The sequence below is a fragment of the Solanum lycopersicum genome, chromosome 12 (genome assembly GCF_036512215.1).
Source record: "Solanum lycopersicum chromosome 12, SLM_r2.1".
Classification (NCBI taxonomy): domain Eukaryota; kingdom Viridiplantae; phylum Streptophyta; class Magnoliopsida; order Solanales; family Solanaceae; genus Solanum; species Solanum lycopersicum.
In genome coordinates, this window is record NC_090811.1 from 26,836,226 (window position 1) to 26,851,038 (window position 14,813).

General features: G+C 38.4%; 1 protein-coding gene across 1 annotated transcript; it reads right to left on the bottom strand.

Moving 5' to 3' along the window:
• Nucleotides 1-6,222: 6,222 nt before the first annotated feature.
• LOC138340285 (uncharacterized) lies at nt 6,223-8,431 on the bottom strand. Its single transcript, XM_069291998.1, has 4 exons — nt 8,118-8,431; nt 7,133-7,299; nt 6,826-7,025; nt 6,223-6,702 (listed from the first exon to the last, which is right to left on the bottom strand). Exons 1-4 carry the CDS (start codon nt 8,429-8,431, stop codon nt 6,223-6,225), a joined length of 1,161 nt encoding a protein of 386 aa, XP_069148099.1.
• Nucleotides 8,432-14,813: the final 6,382 nt, after the last annotated feature.

Here is a 14,813-nt window from a genome sequence, read left to right on the forward strand (position 1 = left end):
CCAAAGTGGCAGATCAACCCCTTAGGCTAGTTTTATTGTATCCGCCAAGTTATCACCTAGAAGCTGCACATCAACTCTGGGCCCTCGCTATGGTACCGCCTCATCCGTGATGAGACAATATTCACTTTCCCGGTAGGAGCACGGAGGACGTCTCTGCGCCAAATGGGAACTTCAGCATCCCTGCATAGCTGAAAAATCATACATGGAAATGAATAAATGGTACAGAACTTAAAATCCTTCTCATGAATGATGGAGATCAAAAACTGTGCCACATCGATCTCCAACCCGGCTACCAGAGCTGTTATTAAGACCGCTCTATCCCAAGTGAGTATATTATCTGCAGCAGTGGGGTACAGGTGGTTGGGGACTAATAGCAAGAAGAACTTGGTCACAAATGTGAGGTTGGCCTTTTTTATAATAGGGTAAAACACCCAGTCCGCTCCCTCACTATCAATGAAGAGCCGATGAGCAATCCACCTCTTGGTGGACTCTCTATGTTCTTTGCTCCACTAAAAGTGGCCACTCTTGACCATGTCCCCCCTGTAGTCGAACTCTGGGGTGAAGGGAACCCTATTTGAATTAGTGGATCCACCGTATAAGAAGCGGCTGATGGCACGACAAAAGATGTCCACACAACAGACTCGAACGCGAACATTTGTGAGTGGGGGTTGTTTGGTGGGGTTCGCCTGCCTGTCCAAAGAACCTCCGAGAGCCGCTACATATGACGCGTAGAACTCTTACACAATATCATCAATATAGGACCCCACACTCTTCTCCATCCACTCGATCCTCTAGCGGGTAAAAAAAGCATGCACCACAATGATTGTCTCTAAGATCCCTATAAGAACCAGTCACTCAACTGTCAATGTACGAGTCATCACCCCCATATCATTCAGCAACTTGGCATCCCTGCATATCTTTTATTGTCCTACACACCACAGGTTAGGCTCATCACCAACCAATGCAGGGACCTCATGTTGGGGTACCAAAGTAGACTTTGAATTCAGGGCCTCATCAGGCGAGATATGGCAGGAAGGTACGGCTAGGGGAGTGGCTCCCTGTGATCCGAAACCGTCAGCAGTGGCCTCATTCAACCCTGTAGATTGAGCCGACTCAGAACTGGAAGACTCCTCGGAGCCAGATGCTCCCTCAAAACTCGAGGTAGACCTAGACGGTGTGCCGGTCAGTGAGCGCTACTCATCAGACTAGGAGGCAATGACTACGCAAGGATCCACTTTCTTGGGGGTGCACCAGGTGGCTCTAGAAGCTAGTGTCGGGGTGTGGTTGCCAGGGGGCACGTATTTGGGATCCCGCTCATTGTCAGACTGGACAATTAGTAGATGGAATGGTGACACAGACTTGGACTTCCCACTTTCGTAGATGATGTATGGATTTGGGGACATAATTACCTGAAAAACACCTTGTTAGTCTCATCGCGATCAATCTACCAAAACGATACAAGAAAACAAAATCTGGAAATACAGTACACAGCGTAGTGCAGAACTGTAGAATTGGGGCGACGGGAAATATTGACGACCCTTTGATGAATTGATGGTACATCGATAGTGTCCATCGGCGAACACTTAATAATGTTTTAGAAGTCAACTTTCCATAGACTTTAATTTAGAAACGACGGACATGAAGAACGGCCAGTCGATTAATCAACAGACCGAAGTCCACTTCTGTCATCTTACTCTTACAATAATTCAACATTTTTTAGATATCAAGGTTTCAGTTACAAACGATGGATGTGAACAATGGTCCGTCGATGAATCGACAGACCATAGTCCACTTCCACCATTTCACAGTTCAGCAGTTTCAAGGGTGAATTACTGACGACCCTATCGAGAGTCCGTTGATCAACCGACGGTTCGTAGATGGGGTCTCGCTATTGTTTAAATACAAGATTTGAGGTCTTCGTTTTACCCCAAAAATGGTCAATTTGAAACACACATAAGTCACCCGACATGCAATTACAAGAAAACAACCAATTTTTCATCCCTAGGGCTTCAATTTTGCAAATTTTGACCATGACTTCTAAGTTACTAAGAAGTCCTATGTTTGAAAAACAAAAAACAACCAAACTGTACACAGATTCCACCCCAAACTTATTCACATTCTATCATTATAAGGGATATAAAATCCAATTTTTAACAAGATTAACATGCAATTAAGTCCCTAAGTCAAGACCCACATACCATCAAATCGATTCCTCACACGAATGAACGAGATTTCATAAAGAAGAGGAAAAGGAAATAGCTAGAAGTAGTAGTGGAGTGAATTAATGGGTGATCTTGCATAACCAACTGACGTGCTGCCTACAAACACCAATCGGAGAAACAATGGAAATGGAGGAGAAACTGAGGAGGTTGGGGTTTGGAAAAATCTAGGAGTTTGGGAGTGTTGGAAATCTGAAGAAAATGGAAGTGAGTGATCATGGGAGTTAATGGGGAATTAGGAGAATAACGGAGAGAAATGGTTGAGGGGAATTTTAAAATATGTGGGAGGGTAAATGAATAGTTATTTTGTTACATAGCCTGTCAGGTAATGAACTGACGGAACCTCGTAGACGGATCGTAAGTGAGTCGACTATTTGTCGACAGGTCCATCAATTGTTTCCTAACTTAGACAAAACAGTAAAACATACCTAAAATCTACGGGCACCATCGACGGTCTGTCGATGGAACGACGGCCCGTTGGTTGGTCCGTACATCTGTGCACCAATTCAATTTTTGCAGAATTCTTGTGATTTGGTCCCTACACATTTAGCACCCATTAAGCCATTATTTTTTGTGTTTTCTAGAAATTTTTCTAGACACGGACACTAAACTACTCTTCATCCAATAGACTAAAAATTATAAAAGAAAATTACACATGACATTGAGTAAATCAAAACAAAAAAAAATAATGCAACTATTCTTACAAAGAAAAGAAAAACCCATTATTGGCTATAGGATTAAAATTGGGTTGCCTCCCAAGAAGTGCTTGATTTAACATCGCGGAACGGCGCAAGACCCTTGATTACTCAGACTTCATCAAGGTGATATACCTCAACCACTTCATGGGTACTCTCTGCATGCCCTAGGTAGATCTTGATTCTCTGTCCATTTATCGTGAACCTTGGACCCTTATTATTTTCACACTTAACTGCTCCATGTGGGATCACTTTAGTGATCATGAATGGACCAGTCCATTTGGACTTGAGTTTGCCCAGAAACAAGCGCAACCTAGAGTTTAACAGAAGTACCAAATCCCCAACTATAAATTCGTTCTTATTAATCTTTTTGTCATGGTACTTCTTCATCTTCTCTTTGTAGAGGGTTGAACTTTCATATACTTTTAGGCGAAACTCATCAAGCTCAGTCAAACCATTAAGTCTTTGTTCCACTGCTTCATTCCAATCTATCTTCTGTTTTTTCATTGCCCACATGGCCTTGTGCTCTAACTCAACTAACAAGTGATAAGCCTTCCCATATACAAGTTGGTATAGAGACATACCTATAGGAGTCTTATATGCTGTTTGGTAAGCTCAAAGAGAATCATCAAGACTCCTTGACCAGTCCGTTCTATAAGAATTTACCGTTTTCAACATGATCTGCTTTATTTCTCTGTTGGACACCTCAACTTGACAACAAGTTTGTGGCAAACCCCATATTTCTCCAATAACCCTTTGAACAACTTGTTGCAAAAGCGGGATACCCCATCACTAATAATGGCCCTAGGTGTGTTGAATCTGGAAAATATGTTATTTTTTCAAGAACGCAGTGACACTCTTACCTTTATTGTTGGAAAGTGCTATGACTTCTACCCATTTTGACACATAATCCACCGGCTCACGAATATATTTCATCCTATGATAAGTCACGAACAAGCCCATAAAATCAATGCTTTACACATCAAACAACTCAATTACTAGAATGGGATTCAAAGGGAGCTCTTGCCTTCTCGAAACACCACCATCTCTTTGGCAGCTATCGCATTCCTTGACAAACTTATGAGCATCTTGGTGGATAGTTGGCCAATACTATCCACACTGCAAATCTTATGGGAAGTCCGTATACCACTATGATGCCCACCCACAGGCGAGGAATGACATGCCTCCAAAACGCTTAGCATCTCAACTTCCGGCACATAACGACAAATAAGCCCATTAGTACAACTCTGGTATAAGTAAGGATCATCCCAACAGAAATTTTTCACATCATGCATGCACTTTTTCCTCTGATTAAAGGACAAGTCCGATGGGACTATATCATTAGTAAGATATTTACAAAATCGATAAACCATGGAATCAAGTCATGAGAAGCGGCCAATACATGCTTATCAGGGAAGGAATAATCAATTTCAACCTCTTCACCCAATTCTTGAATAGCTTCATCCTCTAATCTGGACAAGTGACCGGCAACATGATTTTTGGTCCCTTTTTTGCCTTTTACCTCAAAATCAAACTCTTGCAATAATAGCACCCATCTAATCAACCTTTGTTTCACATCCTTCTTTGCCATTAAATACCTCAAAGCGGAATGTTCAGTATGCACTATAACTCTTCTGCCAAAAAAATAGGAGCAAAACTTTTTGAAAGTAAATACCACCGCAATGAGCTATTGTTCAGTCACCATGTAGTTCTTTTGTTCTTTATTCAAGGCCTTACTAGTATAATAAATGGGGTGAAGGATTTTATCCATTATTTGTCCTAATACCATAACAAGAGCAACCCCACTAGCATCACACATCACCTTAAATGGCTTACTCCAATATGAGGAAATAATTATAGGCGCAGACACAAAAATCTCCTTCAACTCTACAAATGCCTTCTGATAGGATTCATAAAAATAAAACTTACATTCCTTCTCAAATAACTTGCACAGAGGATGTGCAATTTTTTAAAAATCCTTAATAAATCTCCAGTAGAAGCCCACTTGCCCAAGAAAACTTCTCACACCTTTTACAGAGATGGGTGGAGGAAATCTCTCTATAACCTCAACTTTATCTCCATCAACCTCTTTCCCCTTCCCTAATATGTGATGGCCCAATACAATACCCTCTTTCACCATGAAATGACATTTTTCCAAATTTAGCACAAGGTTGCAATCTTCACATTTTTTGACAACCTCGACCAAGTGACACAAACAACGATCAAAAGAGTCGCCAACAACTGAAAAGTCATCCATAAACACCTCAATAGTATCCTCCAACATATCGGAGAATATCGACATCATACATCTCTAAAAAGTAGCAGTTGCATGACACAACCCAAAAGGCATCCTCTTGAATGTGAATGTCCCATAAGGGCAAGTAAAGGTGGTTTTCTTTTGATTCTCCGGTGCAATAGAGATATGATTGTAACCCGAATAACAATCAAGGAAACAATAGCACCCTTTTCCTGCAAGCCTATCTAACATATGATCCATGAAGAGCGTAGAAAATGGTCCTTCTCAGTCCATGCATTCAACTTTGAGTAATTTATACAAACTCTCCAACTGATCACCAACCTCATTGGAACAAGATCATTCATCTCATTAGGGACCATTGCCATTCCCTCCTTTTTGGTCCAACACTAAACAGGGCATACCCAACTACTATCTGCGATAGGATATATGAATCTGACATCTATCCACTTAATAATCTCATTCTTAACTACCTCTTGCATAGGTGGATTAAAATGTCTTTGGTGCTCAATACTTGGCTTGTGATCGGGCATGAGTTGGATTTTGTGTGAACAAATATCAGGTAGGATCCTAATAATGTCCGCAATAGTCCAACCAATGTCTCCTTTGAACCTTTTTAAAACTTCTACCAGACACTCTACTTGTTCCAGATTCAAATCCAATGCAATGATTATCGGCAAAGTATCATCTCTTCCCAAGAATACATACCTCAGATGTGGTGGTAGAGTCTTAAGCTCTAATTTTGGGTCCTCCTCAATAGATGGTTTCACCAGTGGAGACTCACGATGCTTCATATCTAACTACAATTTCTTTGGTTTGAACCGAAAGTCACCTTGATCAAGTGCCACAAGCAACGACCCATACTCTACAATACCATCACTCTCAAAATTCATGGTCACTACCGCTAGTGCCTCAACACCAAGGCTCTATTCAATTTGTACTTCAGACGTACTCTCAACCCTATAGGATATATCAGATACCATTTGGAGCTCACCACTCTGCTTTATGGACCTACACATGTAGAAAGTTGCTTCTTCATTGTTTAACCTAAACTTCATATGCCCTTTTCCATTTCAACCAAGGCGTGTTCGGTAGCAAGGAACAACTTTCTAAGAATGATAGCAACCTCAAAATCCACATCACAGTCAGGAATCAAAAAATCATCCAGAATTGTAAAAGATTCCACCTTCACTAACACATCGTGAAGTATCTCAATAGGCCTCTTCACTGTTCGATCGGCCATAAGTAACTGCATCACAGTAGGTTTTTGGTCACCCAAACCCAACTTCTTGTAAATAGGGAGAGGCATGAGATTTATTCTTGCCCCAATATCACATAATGCTTTAGCAAAGTGTAAAAACCCGATGGTACATGGAATAGTGAAAGCGCCCGAATCTGTTTTCTTTTGCACAAGAGACCTTGTAGCAATATAACTACAATGTTGAATTCGTTCATCATCCTTTAAAATTAGTGATCTCTTCTTAGTACCATGTATTTCATAAACTAGGGATAATGGGCATTTGTTCAAGAGTTTCTATCAAAAGAACATTGATGGAAGCTGTTTTAACATAGAAATAAAATGCCGATATTTACCATCCTCATTCTTCTTCACCAATCTTTAAAGGAATTGTGGTGGTGGTCTAGGAACGGGGATTACCTTTTGGGGTATATTTGCTTCTTTCACTTCTTTATCTACAAACTCACCATTATCTCCCACTACCTGATCGTCTTTTCTAACCTTATCTTCTACAACAGATGACATAGGTTGATCAATAGTTTGCTTACCCCATTGAGTAGTGACTTCCATACAATGTCCATCAATTTTTTGATTTTGGACAGTATTGCTAGGAAGAGACCCTATTGACATTGGTTCACAGAAGTAGATAATTCGGCCATTTGCAACTCAAGGTGCTTGATTGAGATTGCATGTGCATCCACCTTTTGGCCAATATTAGCAAAATTACTTCTCAATTCATTGGCGTTCTCATCATTAGCATTAAAACTTCTGATCATGTTTTGAAACATATCTTCAACTCGCACCATAGTACCTCCAATATCCCTGGGAGCAACTTCCCATTTTGGAGGCGGAACATAAGGCCCACTTGAATCATTTCTATTACCATAGTTACCCCTATTGAAGTTGTTGTCTCAGTTGTAATTCCTATATCGAACATAATGGCCCTCTATATTGTGATTCCCATAGTTCCGACCTTGATTTCCTTGACCTTGTCTCCAATTCTCCTGATTGGAGCCTTGGCGTTAAGTTGGAAACTCCCCATCTAATCATTCACTTCATAAGAATCCTCCTCATAGTAGTCATCCTCTAGCAGTAGTGGTTTAGTCAAATAATTCACTGCATTTACTTTTTCTACACCCCAGTGACATGTTTCAATACCAACCTGAGCTAAGTTCTCATTTGAGACATCTCTTCATGAATTTCATCTGTGGCCGAGTTGTGTGTAGCATGCACTGCAAAGGTGTTCCTCCTAGTGTCCAACTTCCTAGTGCTCCAACCCTTATTGTTGCAGGAGATTTTCTCTAACTTCTCTGCGATCTCTACATAAGTCCGCGAACCATAAAAACCAACCACAATAGTATCAAGTACTACCTTATTATTATCATCTTGCCCCTGATAGATGTACTCTTTTAACATCATCATCAATGTGGTGCTTTGGGATACTTCACATAAATGAAGTCAACCTATCCCAAGAGCTACTCGCTGATTCCCCAGGCAATGCCACAAAGTTGTTCACTCTATCTTTATGGTTGATATTTTAGACACCGGGTAATATCGTGCTTGGAACACATCCCTCAATTTCTCCCAAGTATAGATCGAATTATAGGAAAAGTCAGTGAACCAAATTGCGTCCTCTCTCGTCAATGAGAGAGGGAAAAATCTTAATCCGATGACATCCATGTCCAAGTCTGGCCTCCCTATAAAACTCTTACATCGACCTCAATTTGGCAATGTGAGCATGTGGATCCTCATATGGTAGCCCCAAAAACAAACCTCTGGAAGTGAAAATCTGCATCAAGCTACTAGTTATCAAGAATGTATGGCCCTGTGGTAGAGGAGGTAGGACAAGAGGCCTATTAGAATCAGTGATGTTAACATTAGCCCTATAAAACTCTTGAGGGATTGGGGTAGGAAGTTGCCTCCTCAAAGAACCATCACCAGGGTTTTCCATAATCACTTGGTTGTGAGCATCAACCGGCAGGTTGATCTCATTACCTAGATTTGCGCGATTCTGTGGATCATTCATTCTGTGAAGTGTACGGTTAAGTTCTGGATCAAGTGGAAGTATTGGTTCTCCTCAACTTCGTGTACTTGGCATAGACTTGAGCTAGACTTGCAAGACATAGAAACAAAGAAAAAAAAGTAAAATTAGGAAATTGTTGACTAAAATTCACTAATTGATATTAAAGTTAATCTAAAATCCACTTTCCCCGGAAACGCTGCAAAAATTTGATATGATCAAATTACACTATTCAACTTGAAATCACACAATTATCTTGAATAACAAATCCGGGAATTTGAACTATTTGTAAATAAATTCTCCAAGTACAAAAGTATGATATTAGCAAAAGAATCACACCCCAAAACGAGGCTTTTAACCCTATTTATAATAAAAAGAGTCCTAAATTAGATATTACTAAAAGTAAGGAAAGTTTTGTCAAAACGCGACTTCAATCATTCAAACGATCGACCGTCGATAGCTAGCATTTTTTCAAAGCCTATCCTTTGCATCTTCTCTGATCCAATTGACGGACCAACATCACGGTCCGTCGATTCATCTACAGTCTATCGATACTCTCGTTGTTCCATACTTACCATGTTGTTTCAAAACCAAGTACTGGGACATTCTCTGATCACATCAAAAATTATTCAAGATATTCCGTCAATCTATCCACGGACCGTCAATCCTTCTATAGCCCACACTTGGTTAGAATTCCCCGAGTTGCTTCTAGATGCTTGAAGATCCAATCGACGATCACCACCTACGGTCCGTCGATGAGACGGCATGCCATTTATGGCTTCGTACGTCGAATCTCCACTTAATTTCACAGCCTTTTGTGATTTAGTTTTGGACAACTTTCCTGCAAAACAATGACAAAATCATATTAAAATTACTACAAAAAGGCTCTAGAAACACACCAATCTTAAGGAAAAAGCATTGAAAGTACCATGAACCACGGTAAATCATGTATACAATGATTTTGTAATAATGAAGAGTCATCAAAGCTCGGAAACCACACACTTAACTACTATCAATGAAACTTAGAAACCGGGTTTTGGACCCTAAATTTGGAAAATGTAGGAAACAATATGCGTTAGTACAAAATAGTGTACCAATTATGATACATATGCATAAAATATATTGACCATGCTAAAGGAGGAAATTGCGTGACATACAATTGACAAAGTTAAAACGTGATATAAAAGCATTAGAAAACATAAGTCGTAAAACATGGTCAATGCAAGCTAAAATCCTTTAAAGACTTTAAACACTTGTACGATACTTCCTGAAGTAACCATAGTTTATCATTATTGTGGGAAGTTGCCTTAACCGACATAGAGACCATGTGAGCTATAACATGATCCTCTAATGTCTCTCATACTAAAAAGGGTTGTCCTTCTTATCAAGGTAAGGACCATTGTTTCTGGCTTAAGTGGCACTAGCTAATATCTATGTATACTATCATCCGATGGGGCACATAGGAAAGGGATAAGGACATTTCTTCTAGGAACCTGACCTCTACTAATGGGAGAGCTTCAATATCAATATCGTCTTGGTGTTAAGCATAAATCCCACATAATAGTTATTTCTTACATGTGCTTAATATCCATGGAAAGGAACTCCATCTTTCAACTTTAAGCTAAGTCACTATCAATGGAAAGATATCACTTAATAACTAATCAAAGCTAAGTCATTGGATTTCTCTTTATCTTTGATTAAATTAGGTGAGAAGTCCTTTTAACCAAGAATCCTTATTATGTGAGAAAACCTTTCACAATAGTACTTTCATGCGTATATGAGAAAAAATTTTCAACAACACATCAACAACTTCAACAGTGATACTTTACTCTCGAAGCATCCTTACAACATTTGCATAGATTTCATAAAGACATACATATTTCCATAAATTACCTTTCAATGTTCAAAACCTACTTTAGATCATCATTCTTTAGAAAACATGAGTTAGATATGGATTTAATTTTAAACTCATGTAATTCTATCAATACATTCTTGATTTTATAAAACTTGTCTTCATAATCAAACCAAAATTCTATGATCATAACTAGGAAACATGGTGATTAGATGGGTTCCTAAGGGAAACATCATAAAATCATAAATTTTCATCAATGTATGCAAACGATATAATAATTCAATCATTTAAATCAATAATCAAGAGAACCCTTGACAATTGTAGAAATCCTCGAAATTTTAGTACTAAATTTTTACTTCAACAGAAGCAACAACATTGTCTTCATTAGTAAGCGATACACATATGTTATGAAAACTTTTTTTATTGAATTGTCCAAAGGTATAATGTTCATTATCAAGGTATGACATTAATTATTCCACTTCCATCTGTCGAACCACTCCAGATATTTCCTACCACAAAAGTACTAGTCCCCCTAACTTGGTAATACACCTAAAAATGATAACACATTCGTGTATCTACTTAGATCGCTGTTAAAACTCATCATTCGAATACCCTCGAAATGCATCATAAGGTCATCACCTTATTGAACCCCTTTAAATCATTTCCCATTTTGAATCTAACCACACATTTTTCCTAGAAGTATATCACCTCAACCTTGGTACCAAAGCTTGCATCCATGCCATACATGACATAAACTACTCATATGAAGAATCACATAGAAGTCATCATTATAAGTGAGAGAAAATGAAAGGAAGCAATAAGAATTAGACACGACCAAGGATGCACGATGGAGATTAACAAAGTGAAGAGATTTCCTAACAGTCACTATATCTTCTCGTAGATAAGTACAAACATCTCTATATCAATCTGCGATATTCTACTTAAACTTGGTTTGTATACACATGGGATCGGTCTTTGATAGAACTTTTGACGACCTAAAAAGAATGTGATGGTACTCATCTTACCCCACCAAGAAAACTCACCCTAAAATACAAAGAATTAAGATATAATACAAAGATAAATAACAAGTAATAATTTGGACAAACAATCAACTTAAATAAATATAAAGAAATTTGTTGTCACGTCACAAGCCTCTAATGTAATGCAATGGATTTGAAGAAAAATACAACTCTCAAATAATGTTGCCACTAAAGTTAACAAAGTCATATATAAGAGTAGAAAGGTCCACTGAGATGACAAACAAATATATTAAGAAAACTCTCCATAAAAATCCTCGGAATAAATATATAGAAAGTACTACAAATATCTGTGCTCGTAACCTACAAAAATGTAGAATCAAGGGTAAGTACCCAACAACACGGTACTCAACAAGTAACCTTCTAATAACAAGCTAAGGGAATAAAATAAGTGTACTCCTTACACCTCAACAAAACCTCCAAAGCTACAACCCAAATCAAATCAAACCAACCTAATATTTAATAATTTTAGTAGCACATGGAAAAATTATAACACTCGGATGATTTTGTATTAACAATTCATTGAATCAAGATCATCAATCACAAGTGTAGCGACTCTCATAATGAACTAGGTTGAACTAGAGCTCTGATGTTCTTCATGAGTTAATAATGTGTTAAAATAGTGAATTTTAGTGTTTGAATTCAGTTTGGTATGTTTGGAGGTAAAATTTGAAGGGACGACCAAGGCATTCCTTGTGTGTGCTAGTGTGTCCTTTTATGTTGTATATGTTTTTATGTGTTGTTTGTAACATAAAAAAGTGGGGATGAGCCTAACACCTAAAGTACATGTTTAGGGTGAAAACATCCAGTTACGACACCCGAAGGACCGACCTAGGTGTCCTTCAGGAGGACCCAACCATTGGCTAACAAGCTGCCCAAGGCAACAAATTTGTACATGAAAGAAACATGTCCGCATCGCGGACTTATTCCTCCCAAGGAAAAATTCTACCTTGGTGTTGTGATGTGTCTCTGATTCTACCGTACCAAAGTTCTATTCCAAAAATATTGTGAAAATAGCTCCGCGACGCGGACTGGTTTCCCGATGATAACTCCAAAAATTTAAATGAAGTTTGACTTGTCTACAAAGGTTCAATTGATGTAGGGGTGTTTTGGGTAATTTTTGATTGTATTCTATACTGATTTAAGGTCATTATACACTCATTCCCCCATAAAAAACCGCAAGACGTCAATTAGAAATAAAAAATTTCCAAAGCCTCAAAAGTTCTTCTCTTCCAAAATTCTCTCAAGCCTCCATTGAAGGTCAAGGTCTTGGAGCTTAGGCTATAGATGCCAACATATTGCTTCTTCAATTTTAGTGGGTTTATTCACATTAATGTATGGTAGTTCATCCTCAAACCTTCTATCATTCAAGGAGCCAATCCAAAGAGATTTGTTTCAATCTCCAACTTCTTCTATCTTTGACTGTAAAAATGAGTCTTTGCATGAAAATGATTTAATGGATGAAATATGTTATTCCAATATTAGTTGATGATTTTAAATTCAAAACCCCAATGAACCCATGCTCATGGATTTTATCATCTTTTGGCTAATATAATGGGTTTAATGTATATTTTTAGATAATGTTAGAGTGGTGCTACTTTATGTTGTATTATGAATAGTTACTGCTTTATTATGCTTTATTATGATGATTTTGTGAATTCTTGAGAAAAGGTGGCTAACGCTTGGATGTAAGGTAAGTTGGTTTTTGTTGTTTGGTTCTTATTGAAGTAATCTTGAGTTGTATGGTCCACCTTTGATGGAGATGTTTACTTGAATTATATGAATGTCTGTATTTTTATTATGGTCTTGAAAGGCATAGAATGTAAAGTAAATTGACAAATATGATGTATATGCTTGATATTTCTTATGAAGTTGTTAATGTGTATCTTGAAGATATCATGTCTAAATGAAATATATGTATATGTGAAGCATGATAATGGGTGAACCATAATAGTATGTGAATTATGATGAATGAAGGTATGAGCATGTTTAGAAATCAAGTCATGAATATGATGATTATGTGAAAGGTGTGCTCACATTTACTCACACACGCGTTTTGAATGAAAGAATGAAGTTAATAAATGAAATAGGGAATTGCAGTGTAGACACTCTTCGTGAGTTGAGATAAACTGTCTAGACCATCCTTACTATTCCTATAGTATGAACAGGGGAATTTTGGTGTGAACACTCTTCGTGAGTGAGATGAAGTGTTTAGTATCAACCTCACTATTCCCAAGAGCTTTGTAAGATAGATGGAGGTTGAATACCCTTCGTAAGATGAGATATGGTGTACAAAAAGTAGCCTCTAGGGATAAGTCCCATCTTGATTTGAGACATGGTGTTAAATAGTTATCGTTTGACCTATAAGTAAATAAATGTTTAAGACTCTGTGGGGAAGTTATGCTCAGCACTAAGAGGTTTTGACGAAGGGGTGGGTAAACTTCATGAGTATATATATTGTATCTAATGTACCTCTTGAGATGAGTACTCCTGGTAAGTAGAGAATGAGTTACTCCGAAGCAAATTTCTATTCCCATAACTATGCACCCACATACGTGGAGCTATTGGAAACCCCATATAAGGCTCAAGAATGACCCTACCTTAGGCAAGTAGGGCTCACTCACCCGCTAGGTGTTAATACCAATATTACATGACTAGATATCATTGTTTACGTTAGTTAAATCTACCCCCCACAAACGAATGTAAAGAACTAAGCCTTCTAAAGGGTGCATTACTTAGGGTAGGTGGTGTAATGGGACATTCTCTATCTATTGCGTAAGTAAGTTCTAAGATCCCAAAAATGACTTAGGTGAATCTAGAGCCTAACAAGGTTATTGTGATAGTATAATGTCCTAAATTTGTATATAATGTGGTATAGAGGCAGTGACTAAGTGTTTAGGTGCTTTGGAATTCAAATGTCAAGGGACGACCAATACGTTCAACGACTAAGTTATCTATGTGCCTCATATGTAATTTTATGTGTTTATGTGTGATTCATAAGGTTATAAGGTTCTTAAATGATTTATTATGGTGTATATATGCAATGTTTTAAGTTTCATTAAGTTTGGAGGTCAAACGTCCAATAACGTCCATGACTTGGGAAAGGTTTGCCTTGAAACGACTTTGTGTGTCTAAGTATGTTTGATTGAGTTTTACGTGTTTTTTTTGGATGAAATTTATGTAGTAGGTCCTAAAATTTTATACAAACATATTTGGTTTGAAAACAACTAGGTATGACTCCACGTAGGACCCACAAGGGGTTCTAAAGGACGACCCCAACTTGGTGCTCAACATTGCCAGGCAGTGGCAATCGACTGATCCAAACAACGACCAGTCGACTTGGCAACGGCCCGTCGATGGGTGGCGTCGATGAATACACTTGGACGGCAGGTTGAGTATTTTCAGTAGTAATCAACAAGACCCCAGCGACAAGGCGTGGGTGAGACCACGAACCATCGATGCTGGGCGTCGATGGTGCTGAAAACTGGCAACTTTTCTA